The following is a 21975-nucleotide window of genomic DNA, read 5'->3' on the forward strand; positions in this document are numbered from 1 at the left end:
AATCTTTCTAGTTCCCTACTTGTGTGCCAGTGTCTGCCCTTCCATCTTCAAATATGAACCCATTTCGATATGTAAACATTACATACTGTATACTGTATCTAGTTCATCTCAAATAGATACATATTTTGTTTTAAAGGAAGTATTTGACCATTTACTTTCTTATTTGACTCAACTGACTATTATATGAAAAATGTTCATCTGCAACACACGTATTATTATTAACATGAGCTATTTCTCTTTCTGCATTAATGGTTGTTATCTCAGAAGTTTGTCATTATAAGTTTCTCAAGTAAATTTGATCAAGAACATGTTTTGTTGGCCATACTTTCCAGAGAAACGTGACTGTGGACCATAGATATTGCCGCATAATGCTGTCTAAAGAATGTCTGCGCTTTTGAAGCACACAGGCCAAAGCTGGTAATATGGGATTAGAAGAGTTTTTAAGTTGTCTGGCAAAGACCTTTTAAATCCTTAAATGTCAAGTGTCAGGCCATGTAAATGTTTCCATGGCAGGATTTTGCAGGCGAAAAAGACTCGCTTTAATCAACTTGAATTGTGTAATCATCTGTCTATTGTTGTTAAATTCTTATTATTAAATACCTGCCTTTGCAGTGCTATATAAAAATACACAGGATGGGATAAACATTTTTTTTTTACAGAACCATAAAGGTTAATATGTTTTAACAGGATATCTGGTTGTCGGTGTCTGTGGTTAGGCAAAATTGATGTTATCTACATGCTGTAAATCTTCCATTTTGAATTATTTATAGCCACAACAAGACATAAGCCAATTAGTACTGATTTAAGGCTATTCAGTGCACTTTAAATAACACTGAGGTCTATTTGATTAATTTTCGAGGCAAAGCAAAAAATGTTTTTCCTTTGAAGAAAGCGGCCCAGCGATAACGAAGACAGATTTATTTGATCTTTGCCCTTCGGGACTGGTTAGTAAATGTCAGAGGTAAACAATACTAGCCAACACATTAATCACCCTCGAAGGGTCTCTTGACATGAACAGAGTTAACACATATTGCCAACAGCTATCAGTAATGCCAATGGCAAAAAGGTGAAAAAGGGCATTTTAAGTATTTTAGGTATAAAGGTGCACACGTGGGATGAGACTGATGGGTGGATGGGAGTCATGTTAATATGCTGGACAGAAATGTGCAAATGAAATCAAACAGCAGGACAGGGACAAATAAACATGTAAATACAATATATTCCATTTTTATTATATACACAAGTTATAACACATGTATTTACACAATCACACTCTTAATTTTTACACATTTTTACATTTTTATTTCATTGTTTGATTGTTTCATTATCTCTGTGACTTTACGCGCGTGTGTGGATAGGTTGGCTTGCTATTCACACCTATAGAAATTGTGTATAGACCTCTTTGAGTTGTAGAGTGGGTAAGAGTGGTTAACAATGAATAACTATCACGAGATATATACAATTTGCCGTAAACTTGGTCACACAGTTCTCTTGAAAAATTCTGATGTTCGGCAATGTGAAACTTCCAGGTCTGCACTCTGACAGCATGGTTTATCATATATATCATACAGAGATGCTGAGGGCAAGTAGTAATGTACAGTTATTTCTTCCTTTTACATATATAGAACTGATGATACTAGGTTTTTATAAATGGTTTTCTCATACATTTTCCTTCAAAAAGGGTTCCATAATGATAAAGAGAACCACTCAAGATTGTGGTTGACACATGCGAAAGGCACTTTCTCTGCCTTAAGACATCTTTCAGAGACAACAATGATAATTGAATAAGGCCATATTCCTGCAAAGTTCACTTTACAGAAAGAAAAATGGCCTAACAAAAATGTACCCTGAATTAAAAAAAAAAAAAACCATTTAAAAAGGCCATTACTGAAGTCTATTTACACGGTTTCAGACAACAGTACAAAAATATGGGATAGCTTTGCCAGCTTCTGCTCATATCCTTTTTTTTGTGCAATTTCCACAGCAGCAGTAGTATTTGGAGCTGATTTCAAAACAAAACATACTGGTGGTAAACCCACTCGCAGAGAGTGATTTGTCCTTTTCAAATTCCAAACCTAGTAACAGAAATGAAGTTGTGCAGACAGTTTTATCAGTTTGACACTTTTATCATGGGAAGGTAATTCTTTCCCTCTGTCAAGTGCTTCACAAACATTTCTCAGAAACAAAAAGGTTCACGAGCTATTCTGATAACACTGAACCTGTTGAGGGTTCGACTCATTTATCATGGTGAGGTCCCTCTTTCCCACCATCATGTGCTGTGCTATGCTAACGTTATCTGGTGAAAAAAGGTTTACGAGAAATCCTGACGACCCTATAGGTATTTAGTCCCGGGGCATCAAAGCCAGGCGAGAGACCCTTTCTGTTGAAGGAGTAGAAATTGAAAAGTTGTCTGTCTTGGTTCTCCAGGGAGACAGAGGCAGAATTGACTCTCAAAACACAGGGGTACTCCTTCTCAAACACGACCCTAAACACCCTGTCCTCCAGATAGCTGAGCCTGATAGTCCTGTACTGAGCCGGGACCATGGTTTCCACCTGGGGACCGAACTGCTGCATTATCAGAACGCCGTCCTCCCCTGCTCTGATCTCATAGAAGGTCATGTTGCCGTAGGTGAAGTACCCCTCATAAGGGCTCGGGCTGGGGGGAGGGGTGAAGACGCGTGGGGCCTCCCGAAAGGCACTCTCCATGGCGGGGATGAGGAAGCTGTAGGCCTTGGTGACAAAGTCCTCGTCCTTGGGCTTGGCTCCCGCCATGAGGATCACCAGGCCCAGCTTGAGGCGCGGCACCAGGGAGAAGGTGGCAGAGTAGCCGTCCAGCTCCCCGGCCTTCTGCACCAACTCGTAGCCGAGCAGCTCGTCCACCTCCCACGGCGTTCCCGTCTGGTTGGCGAAGTAGCTCTTGTCACAGCGGAACACCGGTGTCAGCATGGTCTTGAGCGTGTCGGGCTGCAGCAGCGGGCGCGGCCGCTTGTACGACCCAAGTAACGCCATGCCCAGCTTGGCAATGTCCGCCGCCGTGGAGAACATTTGACCAGACGGCTGGTACCAGCCCAGGTCGTAGAGTGGCGCTTTCTGCCCACTGGAGTAGAACCCCACGGCCATCTGGCTCTGCACCTCCGGTGTAATGACAAAGCCTGTGTCCTCCATGCCCAGCGGGTTCAGGATGTTTTCAGTGACCCAGCGCTGGTACTTAGTGCCTGCCACCTTCTCTGCCAAAACGTGACCCAGCAGAGAGAAGGCCAGGTTACTGTAGTGGCATCTGCAGAGATGGGAGAATAGGACATTACTTCCATCAAATGTGCAGAGAAGTCAGAAAACATACACCAATAATCAGATCCTCATAACACGAGTGCTTACAATTAAAGAATGTCTATACGGTGGCAATCCATCCCCCTGTCCCCAAACTGGGAGTTTATTTCTAAGTAAAGAACTGATATAGACTTATATGCTTAATATACTTGATATAGTTTCTCTACATATTCTCAACATATTCAAGGAAGTCGCAGAGTAGGTGATAGAAAGGATTGAACCCCATAAGCAATATGGTTCCTCTTACTTGGTTCCTGGGTCTGCCACGAGGACGTCGTCCTGGAGTAAACTGACAGCAGCCTCGGTGCTGCCCCGCCAGAGAAGGTTGGTTGACCTGAGGCGTCTGGGTAATCCTGTGGTTTTAATTATGTGTAAATAAAGACATTAACATTGCTCCACAAAGACTGCTCTATTATCCTTATATACATAGTTGTAAAAACATAAAAATTATGTTTGGGCCCCAACCTATAAAAAGAAAAAAATCTAATAAATGTTGACACTGTGTTACTGTGACACTAGTTCTTCTTTGAATAATATATTTTCACAGAAAATGTGTGTAGATACCTGTAAATTATCACTTTCTAATTTTAACTTTTTTAGAACTGTTTAGAGTCCAAATTATACTTCATTAGACATGAATATCTTCCTTATTTTTCAACATATATTCCCTATGCACATTTCCTTGTGGGTTATTTCAGCACACACTACATCCAATATAAGCTGGCTATGGTCTAGTAAGGCTGTTTTCTGTTCTAATCCTCTAGGGAGATCCAAGGCCTGAAGGGATCTGGTTTTGTAGGTTGCGTTCAGGTAATACAGCTATTCACATTCACATAGAGCTATTTTTAACCTCAGCACTGAGCCATATTGGGCCACTCCCTGATGGCTACTAGATATTGTTTTACCAGAACAGGATGAAACAATAGCTTCCATGACTACTCTGTCACCTAAATTAATGGAAATACTGTTTCATTATATTTACCTCCTTATATTCTGCTACTGTTGGATATAGTACACATTCTAATAAGGGCTATAAAACGTGCACTATGTCTTGTATGAATGTATTCCTTACCAGAGAGCTGGCTGGCCATCCTGCGCAGGGTGACGGAGGAGGTGCGGGCCCTCCTCTCCAGGGTGTTGGAGGATCCATCTGGTTTGGACTTGAGGTCAGAGTCTCCTGCCTTTCCCAGTGGGTTCTTTATGGTAAAGTTCTCCATATACTTCTCCAGAGGGTCATCCAGAGAGGCCACCTTACCCTCTTCCCAAAACTTGTACAGCATAAGTACAGGGAATATCTTTGACAAACTAGCAATTCTGTAGAGATAAACCAAGAAAGGTGGACAACTTCTTAAATGGCAAATAATCAGCGTTTCCTAATTAGACATATACCTATACACATATCAGACACATACATGTACACTAATTAGACATATACATATACTCATATTAGACACAAAAAACAGCTTCAGCTACACAAAACACAAAAGTCTCTGACCTGTACACAGTGTATTCATTTGGTAGTGGGGAGAACGGGTCACTTCCATTCTTTCTCCCAAAGTTGCCATTCCACAACACAGAATCATTGAATATGACGATGGCAGAGATGGCTGGTAGGCTGGTGGCATTAATACTTTGCCTCAGAAGTCCATCCACCTGGTTTGGTAAGTTAGAACCTCACATTATAAAACTGTAAAGGTACAATAATGATATTGCTTTATATATTGATTCGTTTTAGTCATACTCGAAAACGAGATGCTGCATCTCAAGGGGTTATCCTCCAAACAATACATTTCAAATATAAGTGTATAACTACTGAAATTCAGTTACATATTTTTTCAAATCCGCAATAAAAGTTTTCAAAGCAACCTTTTTTAATGCAGATAAATGTCTACTACTGAAATGTGCAACAACGTTTTCACTGGATACCATCACAGTATCTACAGCGGTGTAGCCCCCCACCTTTTCCAGTGCCTCTTTGAGAATAGGGATGGGGTGCTGCAGGGGAACAGGCTCTGGGAAGCGGGGACACATCTCCTCCTGCTGGGCGTCGTTCACCATGATCTCCTCTACTAGAGAAGAGAGAAGAGAGACCACAGGGGACAGATGAGGAAATGGATGAAATCTGCGTGAAACATAAGTATTATACCTTTCACTGCTATCCCATATGCTATCAATGGATAGCTGTAGTTCCTGAAGATTTTTAGAGGTTTAATTACACATTAAAGTCCTTTACTACGAGGTGAAATGGTTACTTGTGCAGTATCTCGGGTTTGCTGTGTATTTTGCAGGATTACAAATGCTTTCCTCTCTTAAACCCATAAGGCATGGATAACATTTTTTAATACCACATAATACAAATATAGATATCATCTTAATTTAATCGTAATGTAATCATAATAATCACATCCACTACTAATGTCCTGGCACTGTATACCGTATGCAATCGCCGAATTTCAATCAAGGAAGTAACTGGAGAGCTCTTTTTTTTTTTCTCAGAAATGATGATCAGTGTTTTTCATCTGATCATACTCTCCACCATGGTGTCTTTTACGCTAAGTTGGAGCTGGGCTCTCCTCTCCTACCCCCCACTGATAATCAGGCTTTGCTGTGCGCTGTAAGCTGGGAGCCACTATGTCGAGCTTTGTGTAATCTCCAGCCATCCCCCGCAAATGATCAATTAAGCATAAGGAGATCAAAATGCTAAATGTATAAGTGCAGGACCAGTGCCCAAAAGAAGTCCATAGGAATTCTATATGTATGGATTCTATACCATTTCTTAAAATATGGTGAGTTGTAGTTCATTCCTCTGGTTTGTACAAACTGGTGCAGGGATCTGTGGGAAGAGAGTGATGTGAGTGAAGTTATTTTAAGCCATCACAGAGAGTTCAGGACTCTTACCGGTGCTCTGCTTGGGCTGTCTGTACTGCCATATGAAGCAGCCAGTCATGACGAGGGAGAGCAGCAGGAAGAAGACCAGGCCCAGTGTGGTCCATTTCACTTTCATCTTCTCTGTGTGGTGCTCCTCACTGCCTACAGATAGCTTTCAGGAGGAAACACAACAAATACAGACTCAGTTTTTAATAAGACCAGTCTTCACAGAAGAAGGTGTTGATTACACATCCTCCTTCAGTACGTTGTTGGATATTCTCAAGCACAGACATTTCGTAAAGTTTTTGGCATGATAAACATGATAACGACTATTATGGCATGATAAAGTAGTAGAAAACAGTCAATGTATCAAAAGGTTAGCATGCCATGTACTACAACTACAACCACTGAACTGAGCAGACTTACCACTGAGTATGAACTAGAAGAGGCCACTCAGAGCGCTCCACCGCTCCACATGCATCACAGTGTCCTCTTAGCAGACTTACCACTGAGTATGAACTAGAAGAGGCCACTCAGAGCTCCACTGCTCATAGTGTCCACTTTTCTTTCTCCAGCCAAGGGTTGATCTCCTATTCTTTTTGTTTGAAACAGCAGAAATGTCGCCTGTCAAAAGAGCAGAGTGTTGAAGTTGGAAGTTGTGAAGGAAGAGTCCACAATCATGCACTCCCTTGGCATGTTTTAATCTCGGCAATGACCTCTCAACTGACATTTCTATTTCCTCTCCACCAACTGTAGCTCATCACGTCATAATCTGAGGATATCCTCGACTAAAGCCTAGTGGCCCTCACAGACGAGGGAATCCTGATTGCGGGGGAGGCATTAGAAATCAATTCACTTCATTCGCCTCGCATCCCGCGTGTGCAAATGAATAACGCTTCAATTACTCTTAAAGCTTTATTTAGACTAGATTTGTCCCTTTTTTTTTGCTCAGCAACAACAATATACTGGTTAGTGGCAGGGAATCCTATTGCCATGGATTTCTTTAATATATAGTATTACATATAATGATGTTCACAGAGACACACACACAATATTGTATGTAAATAACATATATTAATCATATACATTTGTCTGAAATATAATAAAAACAGAAAATAATGTGGTAGTGTGATAATATTAAAGGTCATATTATACATGCCATGCATACTGTGTTTGTGGCACATCTTTTTTTTTTCAACAACAAATAACAAATGACAAACAAATAACAAATAACAAATGACAAATGACAAACAAATCCTGCATTTTCAGTTGTCTTCGGACACCTGTGTCAATTCCTCCATCAGTGCTAAATGTAACAGATATAAATCTTCATTGGAAACACTATGTTTGATTTCTTCTCACAAATTATATATTTAATATATACAATATACAATGGAGTATAAATATATATATAGATATATAGACATAGTCTACATACATAAATTACATCGTAACGTTTTAGCATAGGTCACATACAGTATTTCATTAATACATGTACTGCTGATTTATGACTGAATGTGTCCTGTTGTTTAACATAAAGCACAGGGTTCTTTCCCATAATGTAGGGCTCTCCTCGCAGTAAAGGCTTGTAAATGTGTCAGGACTGATGTACTGCACCACGAGTTCCACTATCTCACCAACACCCAGAGCTGCCCTCCCGCTTACCACCTGCTTAGGAGTGACAGGGTCATTACACCTCACGATGCATCAGCTGCACATATGGTGGATTTTTAAATATTTGCCTTGAAGGAGCAGCGCTTCGGTTATTCGTGTTACTATGCTCTGAGAGCATGATCATTTATGATAATTAATGCTCTCGGTAGGCCTGCTTACATAATTTCAAAATGATTAGAAACTATAAAAGAAAAAAAGCAAACATTTGTTCATGCAAATAGACACCATATGATAAAGTCAAGATAAGATGCTCTGACGAATGTGAGCTCTTGCAAACAGTTAACAGCTTATGACATTAGGCTGGATTTATGGTAATAAATGTAAAAAGGTGGGCATGTGACCTTTACACGTTGCATGCTATGCATTTAGCTTTGAAGACAGTACACGGTTCTGAAACAGTAGTTAGCTGTTTTAAAGCAATACCCCTAGGTGGCAGCAGATCCACAGCTGCTTTCCCCAGTTCCCTTTCTTTTCTCTCCTAAACAGATATACTAAAAGCAGTCCATTAATTGCAGTACAATGCTCTCATTTGTTACTTGATTGATTGAAGTGTGATAGCTGTAAGTCATACTGTACATATCCTTAATGTCAGCTTGTCCTCCTGCCAAGTGACAGCTGCCATTCTCTGTCCTCAGCAGTTTCCCCTCGATCCTTTAAGGGGGTCTGGTGGATATCAGTGCCAGCTCAACATGTGTTCAGCTGACCTCTGCATCTGAGCCTGTGGTGATCCCATTTTCCATCCCTCTCCCTGGGGTCAATCATGGCTGGAATCTGACTGAGGAGGTGTAGGTCTAATTCCTCGTAGCTTAGTGTAGGTTTCAGTGGTTCAGTCTTACAGTCATAGATTTTTTTTTTTAAATACGATATGTGTGTATGTCAATACAATTTTTGTGTCCTCACCCAATTTGTCAACAAAAAGTCCAAAAGTCAACAAGACTTGTTTAATTATTTTCTACCAGAACGTTTATGTTTCGTCGTTTAGCAGATGTTATGATGAGGATGATGTTATGAATCGTAAATGAAGGTCTGATTTTTACGTGGTTCTGGACCAGCGGGTTATTGTGCACTCCACAAAGGCATGTCTGGAGATGACATTGACAGTCAACATGAGAGTGGATGTTTTAAGATAAGAAGTGACGCTCCGGTGGAAGCTGTGTTGGTGCCTCACTTCTTTCCTACCACCTGCTGCCACTCATAGTTGCTTGGCAGGTGTTCTATTCCCAGTGTCTCCTGGCGACCTCAGTCTCCTCACATTCTCATCCCTTTCTATTTACAGCACACAATTATGATAGGGCCATGCCCATGATCTAGATATTAAATTACTCGTGAAATATTTGCTTGTCCTCAAGGCTTTATGGTATTCTCAGCAGACAACAAACTTCCCCAAGTGTCTCAGAGAGCAAATCGCGTGTCACCTCTGGGAGCAAGGTCAATTTTTTCAATTTAGAACAGCAGCATTAGTGAGCCAGACACACTTCACTGTGTGTTACAATCAAACTTCCTGGATGGGTTGAGTTGGGTGTATTGGTATATTGGTGTGTGTGTGTGTGCGTGTGTGTGTGTGTTTTCGTGTGTGGGCGTGTCTGTGTGTGTGTGTGTGTGTGTGTGTGTGTGTGTGTGTGTGTGTGTGTGTGTGTGTGTGTGTTCGTGTATGGCGGGGTAGACTGATAATATGAGTCTATGAGACCGGGTGAGCTATTTCAGCCCCTATTATCTCCAATGTGAACCACGCACCACATGCGCACAACGGGAGAGCAACGGCAAATGATTTTTCTCAAGATACTACAATAATGCTAGTTTAATCCAATTATTTAATCCGAAATCAATATCACATTTAGCCAGGAAGCTTGTTTTGGCTTATCTCAAAACATCTTTTATAGTATAGTATATAGATAGTGTTAGAGAAGCTCATCTTCAGATGGTGGATGCCTCAGGGACAGGTGAGTGGTTGAGCTCTGTCATGCCCTGCAGGCAATCACTGCCATCTTAAGCTATCAGCAGCACTGCAGCCAACGCTACCTATTAAGTTAGTAATGAATAGTTAATTATTAATATATGGAGCTGTATTTCCAATGTGTGCATTTCATATACAGTTTTCCTTCTACCTGAACACATGTATTTTACGTACTCGTATCACATGTTGAATTTGTATGTATTTAAGTCTTTTTGAGTGCTACTTAGATAAAAGATTGATTTGGCTGGAGCACTCCCAAGGTCTTATCAAGACCTATAATTGGTATAGTCACATGCTCACGCACGCCTAAACATTTACAAAAGCATGCTCTCATGCATATATACACATGCGCCCACACGCAGACTAAGCTATTGACGTATTTCCATTGTGCAGTGTAATCAATATCAACTAATGATCAACTAACGACCAACTAATCAATACTCCTCCTCATATCTAAGTCCCCTTAAACACATGAACAAATCTGTGCGTCAGTGATATGAGCCAGAATAGAAACCAGTTTCATGGTTCAATTCATGACCCGCAAGTCAAGACAGATTAGACCTGATTGGGTTGTTGGTGCCATATGTGACCTACAATCTGTGCTCTGCTTGCATTAGCAGACAGGAGGGTCGCCGATCTCCCTGGGCAAAGGTTTCCATGGGAACGACCCCTGGACCCTGTGGTCTGCCGTTTTTCAGCCCTCACTCATCTTGAGGCTGAATTATCCTAGATTCCTTTATGTCAGTTCCATATTCTTCTGCTCTATTTCCTCTCTCTCTCTCTCTCTCTCTCTCTCTCTCTCCATTTCCCCGTGGTTCAACCCCCTCCTTATCCGCTTCACACACAGCACTCTTGCACACAGTGCAATGGCTTCTAAAAAAGATCAGTGCATTTTGCTCTACTTTTACAGTCATCATGTCTTTTGTTTGTTTTACAATCCATCTGTGGTTTTTCCACTTACATACATTTGTAAAATGAGCAAGGCATGTGGTCAGTGCCTGAGGTATTTTAATCGGTGAAAAAAAAAGATATATATTAGATGGATTACTGCTGTAGTGGCTGCTTTATGGTAATACAAGTTAAAATGTCTGTTTTTTAAATGTTTTAAATTAAAGTACTGGTTTTAAACAGCAAAAAAGACATCAAATTCCTTCACAATAGAATTAATTTCCAAAGTCAAACAGAAAAAAATAACAAAGCACACTCTTTCACAGCGCTATAGGTGGCCGCTGGCTTTCCAGCAGGATGTTAATAGTTAGGGGTTAATTCGCGCATTATAAGCCACTCAGTCTGAAACGCTGAGTGGATTTTCTCAGGTTAGGGTCAGGGATCATGTGTACACTTGTGAAGAAGCAGGCCAGTTTTCTCCGTCTGAACGCCTTATGATCTGCCAGTAACAGTGATGGCCGTCTGTGGCCGTCAACGCCAGACGAAATCCGATCATTTGATTCACATTGATTTGTTTTGTGATTTAGGATGAACGACCAACACGTGTGCTTCAAAAACGGTCCGAGTAGCCAGCTCCACTTTAGATTTCTAACTCAAGATGGCAGTGTTGACGCAAAAGAGTGGTTGCTACCCGACTGGTTTGAAACGGCGCAATAGATCCACGTGTGTTGGAGATTAAGTGAAAGGCCGCTTCGTATTTCTATCCTTATTTAGTTTATGTGTAGGCTGTTATGAATAAGCACTGTGCTGTATGTTCTGTCTCCATGTTGCAAATGAGCTAATATCATAATTGCACGTTCTGATATGGAACTATATCATATAACTGTCTTGCGCAAACAGTTTCGTGATAAGTTACGATTACATTTGTTTTTAATTTTACGTTTAACTTTTCAGAATGATCGTTAGGTGGTCGAATTACTTGTAGTAGCCTCCCATCTATTTATATGCCTTGCACATATATATTTTAATTTAGTACAAATCTATTCTGTTGCCCATAGCCTATAATAATAACATGCAATTAAATACAAAATTATTATTTCAGGCTTAATGTTATTTCAGGCTAATTCAAAGTAGTCTCTTACTTTTATTTCCCCGACACTGAAGCAATCAACCGTCATTATTATCATCACCAACAGCATCATCCCATCGTCATCACCATCACCACCATCATGCAATACAAGCTTATAAAAGAGTAGCCTAGCCAATACTTAATTCAATGATTTATGTGCTTATTATATCGTGTATGGCAATCAAAGCGTTAGAGGGCTATAATTGTGAAGTTGAACAGTCTGGTGCAACATATTTCTGGTGCAACACATTGCCCTCCCCCTCTTGTCTGACTGCATGGTTTCGTCCAAACTTGGCGTATTCTACTGTAGATGTATATTCATCCCACAAAATGTGGTTTATTCTGTTGGCTGTGAAGGCTGTGTTTCTTCCGATGGCTCACTGGACGAATATTTAATGAATGCCCCGTTTTTTTATATTCACTTTTTAAGAAATCCACTAGTTATGGATATCTTATATTTTTTATGGATATTGCCTACTGTAATGGGTGTCGAAGGTAAGAGTTAAGAATTTTCTTGAAACACATGTGTGTATGTTTCCTTTGAACTATCATGAAGTGGACGAGTTAATAAACTGTTTGGGAATGCTAATCATTCAGCTTGTGCGATATAATTTTTAGAGTTTTTATAATTATTCATTAATGTATATGCCGTTTAATAGTGAAAATATATAATGGTTATTATCATTGTTTCCCTCGAATTCCTGAGAACAGGTGTAACGTTACACTCTTCTCTGATTGACATAATTTGATCATTATCCACATTATCATTTAAACACGAGACATGCTGCTGATAAAAAGCATCTTCAAAAAGCTAACTATGCATGAAAGCTTGGAGTAGTTCCATTCAGTCCCACTGACACACCAAGGGCTACTGTTTGTGTACAGCCTACCTTACACAACAGATCAAAAAGTTACATTTGGTTGACATATTCCATTCTTCTAATTGGTAGCAAATTTGAAATGTACGATAGAGCTCCGTTCGTATGCTTTTCGAATTAGTAGGTTCAGTAATCTTTCAGTTAGTTTTCCTTCACTGTATTGCAGTCAGGCTTTCAAGTAGACTCTCCACGGTTATCCAGTTCTTCGATAATCTGGCTAGTTTACGCTACATAGTTGTACATAATGGGTTGCGCGTGTCCTTTAACATTTAAAGCACTTTATTTTATAATTGTATACTCATTTAAGAGGAAGAATTGTGTGTAGTTCATGATTAATGTTTCTTAGGCATTTGTTTGTGAAAACACTCACACGCTTGACCTCGCCTGCCGGTACGGGGCCATTGTCCATTAGATATGTGTGCCTATTTCGTTAATGTTGTTATCAACGGAGGTGCTTGATGCTGTTGATGGTAACCAATGGTGCTAACCTTCTATCAATTAACCATCAATTGTTTTTTTCACCCCATCACAGACTGGAGTCTAGAAATGAGCACATAACGCAAAAATGAGTAGTTGCCTTTACGATATCTGTGACAGATGTCTACGGGAACTATCACCTCAGCCTATTATAGTTATTCTCTATACAGAACAGATATAAAGAAATAGACCAACATGAATCCTATACAGCCTTTACAAAAGCTTTACTGCTAGGTTAGACGTTTTTCAACTTCATATTGTTATGGTTGTATTTTTTTTATTATCAATGAGTAAAATCAAGGTGTTTGCGGTTAAATCTCATTAGTAGATCCAGAGTAATAGATCACGTATGACATTCATATTTTCATAAGTTTACATCACCCCTGACCGACATGTAGCTTGGGATACATCCAGTTTAGCAAAAGTTGTACCCGTGTATTGTTACTAACGTGGGACATATTCATAGGTATTTGTAGTTATTACTAGAAGACATGATATGAATGAGATCTTTGCCTGGCACCCTAAATAAAGACAGAAGGGGACAAGTGGATTATTTTGACCTGTTGCTCAGGTGTTTGGTCATTTGATCATGTCCAGACTTTTTTCTTTGCGTGGTAAAATGAATTATTTGAATTCGAACTAAATAGAGCATTCAAGAAAAATAGTGAAATGTATACTTCATGATTTTTAGGACCAAATTTCACTTCATGTCCTTTTGACTGACAATGTTACATGATGTCATGGCATATTCTCCTTGTCTATAATTGCGGCAACATCACAGATGTATAAGCTAGTGCACTTCCTCTTTGGTTTGGCTGTTGATGAGCCTCTTTGCTTTGTTTGGTCTGTGTTATGGATTTCAAGAGGTCTACAATTAAAGCCACTTATTCCATTGTAATTGCCGCATAGGGGATTTGTTTTGCAAGTGGTGTGATTTGGTTTTCCCTTGGCAGAAGGCCCACATCCCTATAATATGTGGCAAATTACCAGTCATCAGCAAGACTGTATGACTGATTAGAAGGGCCCTTGTGTTTGTGTGTTGGTGGACTTTTTTGTGATCAAAATGCATAATCATGTTACCTGAATAATCATAATGACACTGTCACTAATCCGCAAGTAGAGACCCACTTCATCTCCAACGTCAGCAGCAGTTCATGGTGGCAACATGCAGTGAGCACCAGATCTTAGCAAGAGATCTTTTCATGGGATGAAATAGTATAACAATCTATTGAGCAGATGTATGTCTACACCCACAGTGTGAGAGAAGATCTTACCTTGATATGATCAGTTTAGAGCTATTTGGAAGAGTGCCATTGGATTCCGGTTGATTGTGTACAGTAACCGTACTCCTATGCTCCTTCTCAAGACATTTAAATAACCAATCACATTTCATACGTGTTTCCCTCCGTCTTCCACTCTCCTTATTCCACGCCACATTGCAATTCATGCAGCACGTAATGATGGTGGACCTTCACTTACTTACTCATAGTGAAGATGGATATGTTTTTCAGTACAGCCACTATCCGCAATCAACAAATGTGAATTTTATGAAAAACATGAATGCCACATACCTAAACAAAAGGCCTTAAACTAGTGTGTCTACACTGTTGAAACAGTCTATCTATGTCTCCTTGGCGTACGGTGCAAGCAAACACACGCACAGACATAGACACACACTCACACACATCGTTACAATTCTCTGTTCCCTGTCACATTCCAGTCCATCATTGATGGCAGTGTCCATTAATCCCACAAATGGGCAGTGGCTTTTTGACGTTCCACAGGCACCTGAGCACTTGATGTATGTATGATGGAGTTGGTGATGTGGTGGTGGCATGTGATCGTGTAGTGTGTGGGCGAGCACTGGGCACATGTGATGTCTGTCAGCTCTGTCTGCCTGCCGCCGCTCTCTCCCCCGTCCCTCTCGATTAGGAGCAGGACCATCCCCCCCTCTGGCTCCTCTGACATCTTTCCAAGACTTTACGTAAGCAGGGCAGACCCTGACCGATTTCAGGCCTGTCCGACTGGGCCAAGTGTCCCCCAGCTCCGCGTAGCACTAGAACGGTGAATGGAGGAGGTGTGTGTGTGTGTGTGTATGTGTGTGTGTGTGTGTGTGTGTAAGCCCCAGGTGTAGACTTCAGTGTAATTACTGCTGAGTGTCTCATTAGTTCAATGCTTCACAATACCTGTCCATTAGGAAATGACGAGAAGATCCTAATCACTCTCTATTTACACTGTAGAAAACCCACTGAAAGCACAGGCACGTTTTCCGGAATAAATTCACCCTCAAACTATTTAATGGCTCAATTACCTGTGTGTTGAGTAGGAAAAGAACACAATGGGATTTTAAAACAGTGGGACTGAGAGCGAGACATAGAACGAGTATGAGAAATATATTGAAGATTTCTCCTTTTTTCCAGGCAAAAATACTGTGCCTGACAGACTTCACAAAGTTGTCATTTCATATACAAAGATAGTTTATGTGAGACATTTCATATACAAAGGTAGTTTATGTGAGACATTTCTTTCACCAAATTCAAGCTCCTAATTTTCACTGACTAAAAGTGAAGTGAATAGCCTCTATTACAACACTGATTTGACTGAAATCATATTAACAGAAGAAAGATTCACCATGTAACATGTAACAGTGTACCTTCATTGTGAAGTACTGAGGTTGAAGTTGCTGTGCTGTGTGAACCCCTTGAACAGAGTAAATTACCGGGTTGCATTTGATTGACTACTGGGTGTTCTGACTGACACCCCAAGAAGATACCCATCACAAACGCATTTCACTATAAACCATCCAACCATCTAGCATCACTGAAACACCCATTCAACAGCTGTACATTTAATATCAACTATTACATTTGTCGGTAGCAGCAGAATGTGGGTGGGAACACAACTGGCCTTGGCACGCACTAGCTCGCCTGAATTTGGTCCGAAGTAGAAACCCGGCTAATGTACACTGTAAACCAACACTGGTACTCAGAGCTGTGCCTAAAGTGTGGTGTAAATTTAGGCTGAGTTTAATCTCAATTTGACCCATTAAATGCTGCACAGACGTGAACAATATCAATCTCAAATCCAATCAATATCCAGGACTGGAGTTCTTATCACAGTGCTGATGTCCCATTTGGGACAGACATATAAAATATTGAGTACAAAAACGTGACCTACTTCTCCTTTGCCCCATGTTGAGATCTTCGACCTCTGGTTATTCTGAAACTGCAGAACACAAGGAGTCATACTGAATTGCACAACCATGTATAGTTTTAAGCTTTTTACAAAATCTTAAGCTCATTGCATTATTATTTATTTCCAGATAATAAATAAAAGAGAGTAACTGACTGAGGTAAAACATACATACATACTGTACACAAAAAAAACATGCTGTACCTAAAAAAAAGACTAATTCTATGATACACCCATTAGGAATGGATATGAAATTATATGACAGACATGAAAATATAATATATTTTCTAACTGGTGGAATTTGCAGTATTTGCATTATATAGAAAGTAGTTTTTTTCTGGAATCTGGAAAACTCTTTTAAACTTGTAAACTTGGTTAAAACTGTTTCTACTACAGTTGTTTCTTAGAGTAAACTTTTATTAGCATAGAGAGTTTTAGCAGTCCGTACATCTGCTCTGAACTGAAAAAAGGACATTTTCTCTCTATAATGGCTTTATCAGTCAGGAGCTTTTGCAAACGCACAACAGAATCATTCAGATTTGTTCAACACAACATACAATAAGTGTGTATTAAAGTAGGGTTACAGGCTTTAGACTAAGGTTTGATATTCTGAATTGTTTATTCTAAGCGTGTACTAACCTCAGCCCATATCACATATTGCAGTTTGAATGTGACGCATGTTATATGTGAGTAGCCATCTTGAATTCTTAGTTTATCCTGTATGATCTGAATGCTGTGACCTTAATCACTAGTTAGTGGATAGGATTAACTATAGTTTGAAGTATAATAATAATAATCAGTATATCAGTATAACAAATCTGAAGCAGTTTTGGGAGCTTCACGAATCATGAAGATCAAAGTTAATCTTGATGTAGATGTAGTTATTCCATGTGACTACAGTCACCAACATCAGACCCTAATAACAATGTGCCACACAAGCAAGTTATTGGTTTACCTGCTTTGCTAGATGCATTGTGGATGGCTCTCAGTGCTCCTGTATGTAAGTGTGTGCTGTTGATGTACTGCTGAGCATGGTGGGACAGTTGTGTCTGGCAGACAGTGTCAGCCGGGGTGGCCTCTCTGGCCCCTGCCCCACATTGACATGGAAATGAGAGGCATGGATTGGATGACGTGGGGATTAGGCTAGGAGATGTGCTTCCTGACTAGCGCTGATTCCACTGTGCAGTGCATTGTGGGAAATGCACTTGTTTACCGAAGCTAGGTGTTGTCATTGAGACAGTGAGTTTGCTGGTGAAAAATTTAATTTGAGAAGTTGAAGTGACATTTTTTTTACCCTCCTTTGCAATTCACAGTGGCTACTTCCTTTGTAGTGGTGGGTATTGCTTCACCATTTCACACTTGTGACCAGTTACTGTTCGTCTATTCACAATATATTGCTATTTATGGAATACGTGGCACTTTGTTTCTTAGCCTTTAAACCAATTTGATTTTGCCCATTATATTTGGAAAATAAACTTGTCTTATGTGCTGTTTACAGCATGCAGACTCTTGGTCAGTAAACCCAACATATTGAGCCCTTATTTCATTGAGGGGCAACTGGCAATAAGCAAAGCAACAAGCAACGACCAAAGTCCGCCGCACATGACCTAAAGTTCATTAAAAAACTTGCCAAAATAATTTTAATACCGTGAGCCGGATCCTAAGCGCAAACATGGGTGGGTCACTGCAATGCTTCCACACGCCATTAAGTACGTCATTGTATCACTTTCAGAGGACCGGCACATCCTAAGTGACATAACTAGAGCAATGGAAATCAATGAGTTTCCCTTATTGTCAACAAGGTTGTTTCTCTCGGTGGTGAGTTTATGGGACAGTTAGTACATGCATGCTATAGAGTGCTATAGAGTAGAACATGTATGGATCCACTCATTACGCACTTCATTCATTTGGACCATGAAAACACACACACACACACACACACACACACAAACACACACACACACACACACACACACACACACACACACATAACACACACACACACACACACACACACAAACACACACACAAACAAACACACACAAACAAACACACACACACTCACACACAAACAAACACACACACACACACACATTCACACACACAAACACACACACACTCACACACACACACACACACACTGCATTTTCCAGTATATTAATGCAAATCAGAGGATGGAAAGACCAGAACGGAATGCATTGTTTACCACTTTTCTTCCACATAAATGGAATTTTGCCTCAAAGAAGATATATTTTGTGAGGGGTGCGTTGCTTCCTCCTGTCATGTTTGATCAAAGCATGCAGTGAATTAATTAACTTCACATGAATTATTCAGCACGTTTCAAGTGTAATCTATGACACTTTGCTATGCCCCCTCCCCATGGAAACTAAACAAAGCTCTGCTAATGTTGTATAATGTGAAAGTAGCTTTCTTTTTGATTGACTGACACCATGAATAAACTCAGCTCTTTTTGAGCAATGTTGTACCTGTGCAGAAAATAATTATTCTCCTATTCAAATTCTTGTAATCTTTCTTTTTTTTGTTTTTTGTTTGTTTTAAATAATAACAAGAAACTGAAATTCTCTTATCCTGAACATTCTGAAGGCTTTTTGCTGAAAAGTGTTGAAAAAGTTAACTGTTTAGGCTAGTTAGTTTTAGGCGATTTGACCAATTCCGTTCTACTGTTGTTGTATGATATGATTGCGTGTCTCAAGAAGATTTAACAGCCCGTCCTTAAAGACCATTTCAGGTATCACAAATAACATCACATCATAACATTAGCAATCATAATTGAATTTCTGTTTCATGTCTGCAACAAATGTAACTGGACATCGCATTATAGAAATTTGTTCAACTTCAATGCTGCTGACAATATGCTTCTAACGTTCTAATTTGGTTATGTTAATTTCATCATGGCCCCATGTGTGCTCTCCATGTGTCCCTGTGTCACTTGAGTGATGCGGAGCAGCAAACCAGAAAAATCTCCCCTCTGTGTGCATGTGTGTGTGTCTGTAGTGTGAGTGTGTATTTGTGTGTGTGTGTGTGTGTGTGTGTTTGTATATTTGTGTGTGTGTGTGTGTATGTGTGTGTCTGCATGCGTGTGTGTGTTCATGTCTGTATGTATGTGTGTGTATGTGCGTGTGTGCGTGTCAGTGTGTGTGTGTGTGTGTGTGTGTGTTTGTGCGTGTGTGCGTTTATATGTGTGTCTGTGTGTGTGTGTGTGTGTGTGTGTCTGTGTGTGTGTGTATATGTGTGTCTGTGTGTGTGTGTGTGTGTGTGTGTGGCACTCTGCAGTGCCAGGGTCTCTGACCTCAGCTACTCCAGAAGAGCCTAGCTCAGCCTCTGCTCCAGCCCAGCCCAGCCCAGCCTCCCTCTCTCCCTCCCTCCCTCTCTCCCTCTCTCCCTCTCTCCCTCTCTCTCTCCCTCTCTCTCTCTTTCCCTCCCTCCCTCTCTCTCTCCCTCTCTCCCTCTCTCCCTCTCTCCCTCCCCTGCTCCCCCTCCACTCCCTGCCTCAGCATCACTCTCAGCGTGGGTGACACACAGCACAAACAAGAGCAGGACTGGAAAAAGAATAAACAAAAAATATGGGACTGAGAGAGAGAGAGAGAGAGAGAGAGAGAGAGAGAGAGAGAGAAAGAAAGAAAGAGTGAGTGAGAGAAAAAAAGTTACGTCTTGGCACGCTGACCTAAAATCCAGAGGAGACTAGCACAAACGTTTCCCCCGTGGGATTAATCCAATGTGGCGCTCAGAGCGTGGCGCAGCCTGGAAGGATTATATGTGCTGCACTTGGGCTCCTGTTGGCCTACTTTTCATTACAAATATTGAGAGAATGAGGGAGAGAATGAGCGAGCAAGGAAGTGAGAGAACAAGGGAGTGATAGAGACATAGAGTGCATGTGTGTATGTATATGTGATTGTGTGTATGTATGTGTGTGTGTGTGTGTGTGTGTGTGTGTGTGTGTGTGTGTGTGAGAGAGAGAGAGAGAGAGAGAGAGAGAGAGTGTGTGTGTGTGTGTGTGTGTGACAGAGAGAGGGAGGTGGAGATATAGGAAGGATGATGGACTGAAAGAGGTAGCGAGAGAGAGAGAGAGAGAGAGAGAGAGAGAGAGAGAGAGAGAGAGAGAGCAAGGGAAAGAGGGAGAGTGTCCTATCTGTTTTGCAGGAATGCGTGGACAGATGGAGTGGGGGTTAGTTCAGTTTCTCACTCATTAAACCCATGAGGAAGGGGAGGAGGAGGAGGAGGAGAAGGAGTAGCCACAACTTTCCCTGCTTAAACAGCAACCATCCACATTTAAGGCGAAAGGTTGATGATGTTTGAGCTCAACAGCCAATCACATGACACACCTCTCTTTCAGTGATCCTGAATCGACGTCTTGATTGGCTGGGAAAGTGCACCAGAGCGCACACACAGAATGGACAGCTGGAGGTCCATGACGAGCAATTCGTTGATTTTGACAAAAAGTGTAGTAAATTTGAATCGCGGACTGTACCTTTAATTATTTTTAAACGTAAACAGCAGATTTGTCTGGAATAACTTTGTGTCATTCATTTCCTTTCACCATTCCACCGTCCGCACCGTCTCACGTCGTTTCATAACCTCAACCCCCCACGACAACGCAGCGCTGTTTGACTCACACACACACACAGCCACTGCACTGTCACCGAGAGGGAGGGCCTTGCTTTTTCCACTAGCTGCAGAGGCTCCTGAAATATAAATGAGACACTTAAGAGCTGGGCCTGTGTTGAGCCAGTGTTTAACATGGATCTCAGGAACGGCCCTGCACAAGGGCTGCCTTCCACGGGCGGAAGCCTCCTCTCCACGCGCCAAGATCTCATTATGGCCATGTGTGTGCCCACGGCCACGTTGTTTTTTTTTTTTTTCAGGTTCCATGGCAGTGTCCCCATAAACCCTTGTAGTCGTTTTGTACTGTTAGAGTGTATGATAATTACTTGAACTCAGAAGGTCACACATTTGCTGTCTTAATATATGGGGAAAGACATAATTGGAGTGAAATGGTCTCCATAGTTTTCCAGATTTACTCCGGGAAAATCTTCTCTCAGGGCTCCTGATGTTTTATGCAAGCGCTTATTGCAATATTTAAAATGACGTGGGGAGAGTTGTCGTGTTTGCTTTGTATTTCTGTTCTTTGTGCGACTGTGCTTGCAGTTGAGCACGTTTATTCACAAGCAGTCTTAGTTACCATCTTGAAGGTGAACAGCCGATGCAAATGAAGATGGCTAAGCCAGGTGTCCTCATACATTTCCATCTCATCTTTGAAAATTTCACCTCGATTTAACACCCAGATTGAACACCTCAGGGCTTAGGTTCCCAATCCTCACGCTAACTCTCAACAGTACTCCCACAGTTTTTCCCCCCAACGGCTCGTCAAGTCCGCCTCGGTACTCGAATATGGCCGGCTGAATAATTGAATACGTGTCGGACGACATGGGCGTTTTAGAGGGATCCTTGTCCTACTTGCTCGGGAGGGGGAGACACAGCGAGCAGCGGCAGCGGCCCTTGTCTGGACACTGGGCAGTTATAAATTGGCGTCGCTGTGCCTGAAAGGAAGAAACAGATGTCAGGAGACA

General features: G+C 41.1%; 2 protein-coding genes across 6 annotated transcripts in view; one reads left to right on the forward strand and one right to left on the reverse strand.

Moving 5' to 3' along the window:
- Positions 1–1201: 1201 nt before the first annotated feature.
- Positions 1202–7164, reverse strand: lactbl1a (lactamase, beta-like 1a). 3 transcript variants are annotated; one of them, XM_031566663.2, is made up of 7 exons: positions 6702–7164; positions 6226–6367; positions 5287–5396; positions 4823–4980; positions 4400–4641; positions 3575–3680; positions 1202–3277 (listed from the first exon to the last, which is right to left on the reverse strand). In XM_031566663.2, exons 2-7 carry the CDS (start codon positions 6329–6331, stop codon positions 2293–2295), a joined length of 1707 nt encoding a protein of 568 aa, XP_031422523.1. In that variant the 5' UTR covers positions 6332–6367; positions 6702–7164; the 3' UTR covers positions 1202–2292. The 3 variants fall into 3 exon arrangements, with proteins under 3 accessions (XP_031422523.1, XP_012676150.1, XP_031422522.1); XM_012820696.3 differs by having other exon boundaries at positions 5287–5393; positions 6622–7164; XM_031566662.2 differs by having other exon boundaries at positions 6622–7164.
- Positions 7165–12115: 4951 nt separating this feature from the next.
- The window catches only part of ephb2a (eph receptor B2a), a 48860-nt gene continuing 39000 nt past the window's right edge, over positions 12116–21975 (forward strand). For all 3 annotated transcript variants that reach the window (XM_031566665.2, XM_042707681.1, XM_012820734.3), the window contains exon 1: positions 12116–12335. In XM_031566665.2, coding sequence (XP_031422525.1) covers positions 12116–12335 — 220 coding nt within the window. The remainder of the gene's footprint in view (positions 12336–21975) is intronic.

The sequence above is a fragment of the Clupea harengus genome, chromosome 4 (assembly GCF_900700415.2).
Source record: "Clupea harengus chromosome 4, Ch_v2.0.2, whole genome shotgun sequence".
NCBI lineage: Eukaryota > Metazoa > Chordata > Actinopteri > Clupeiformes > Clupeidae > Clupea > Clupea harengus.

Bases quoted from the DNA above. Each gene is read 5' to 3' on its own strand.
- lactbl1a (XM_031566663.2), bottom strand. From the start codon at position 6,331: ATGAAAGTGAAATGGACCACACTGGGCCTGGTCTTCTTCCTGCTGCTC. The intron at 3,681-4,399 runs GTAAGGAATACA...TTAAAACCACAG, and splicing joins GATGGCCAGCCAGCTCTCTG to GATTACCCAGACGCCTCAGG. The intron at 3,278-3,574 runs GTAAGAGGAACC...CCATCTCTGCAG, and splicing joins GTGGCAGACCCAGGAACCAA to ATGCCACTACAGTAACCTGG.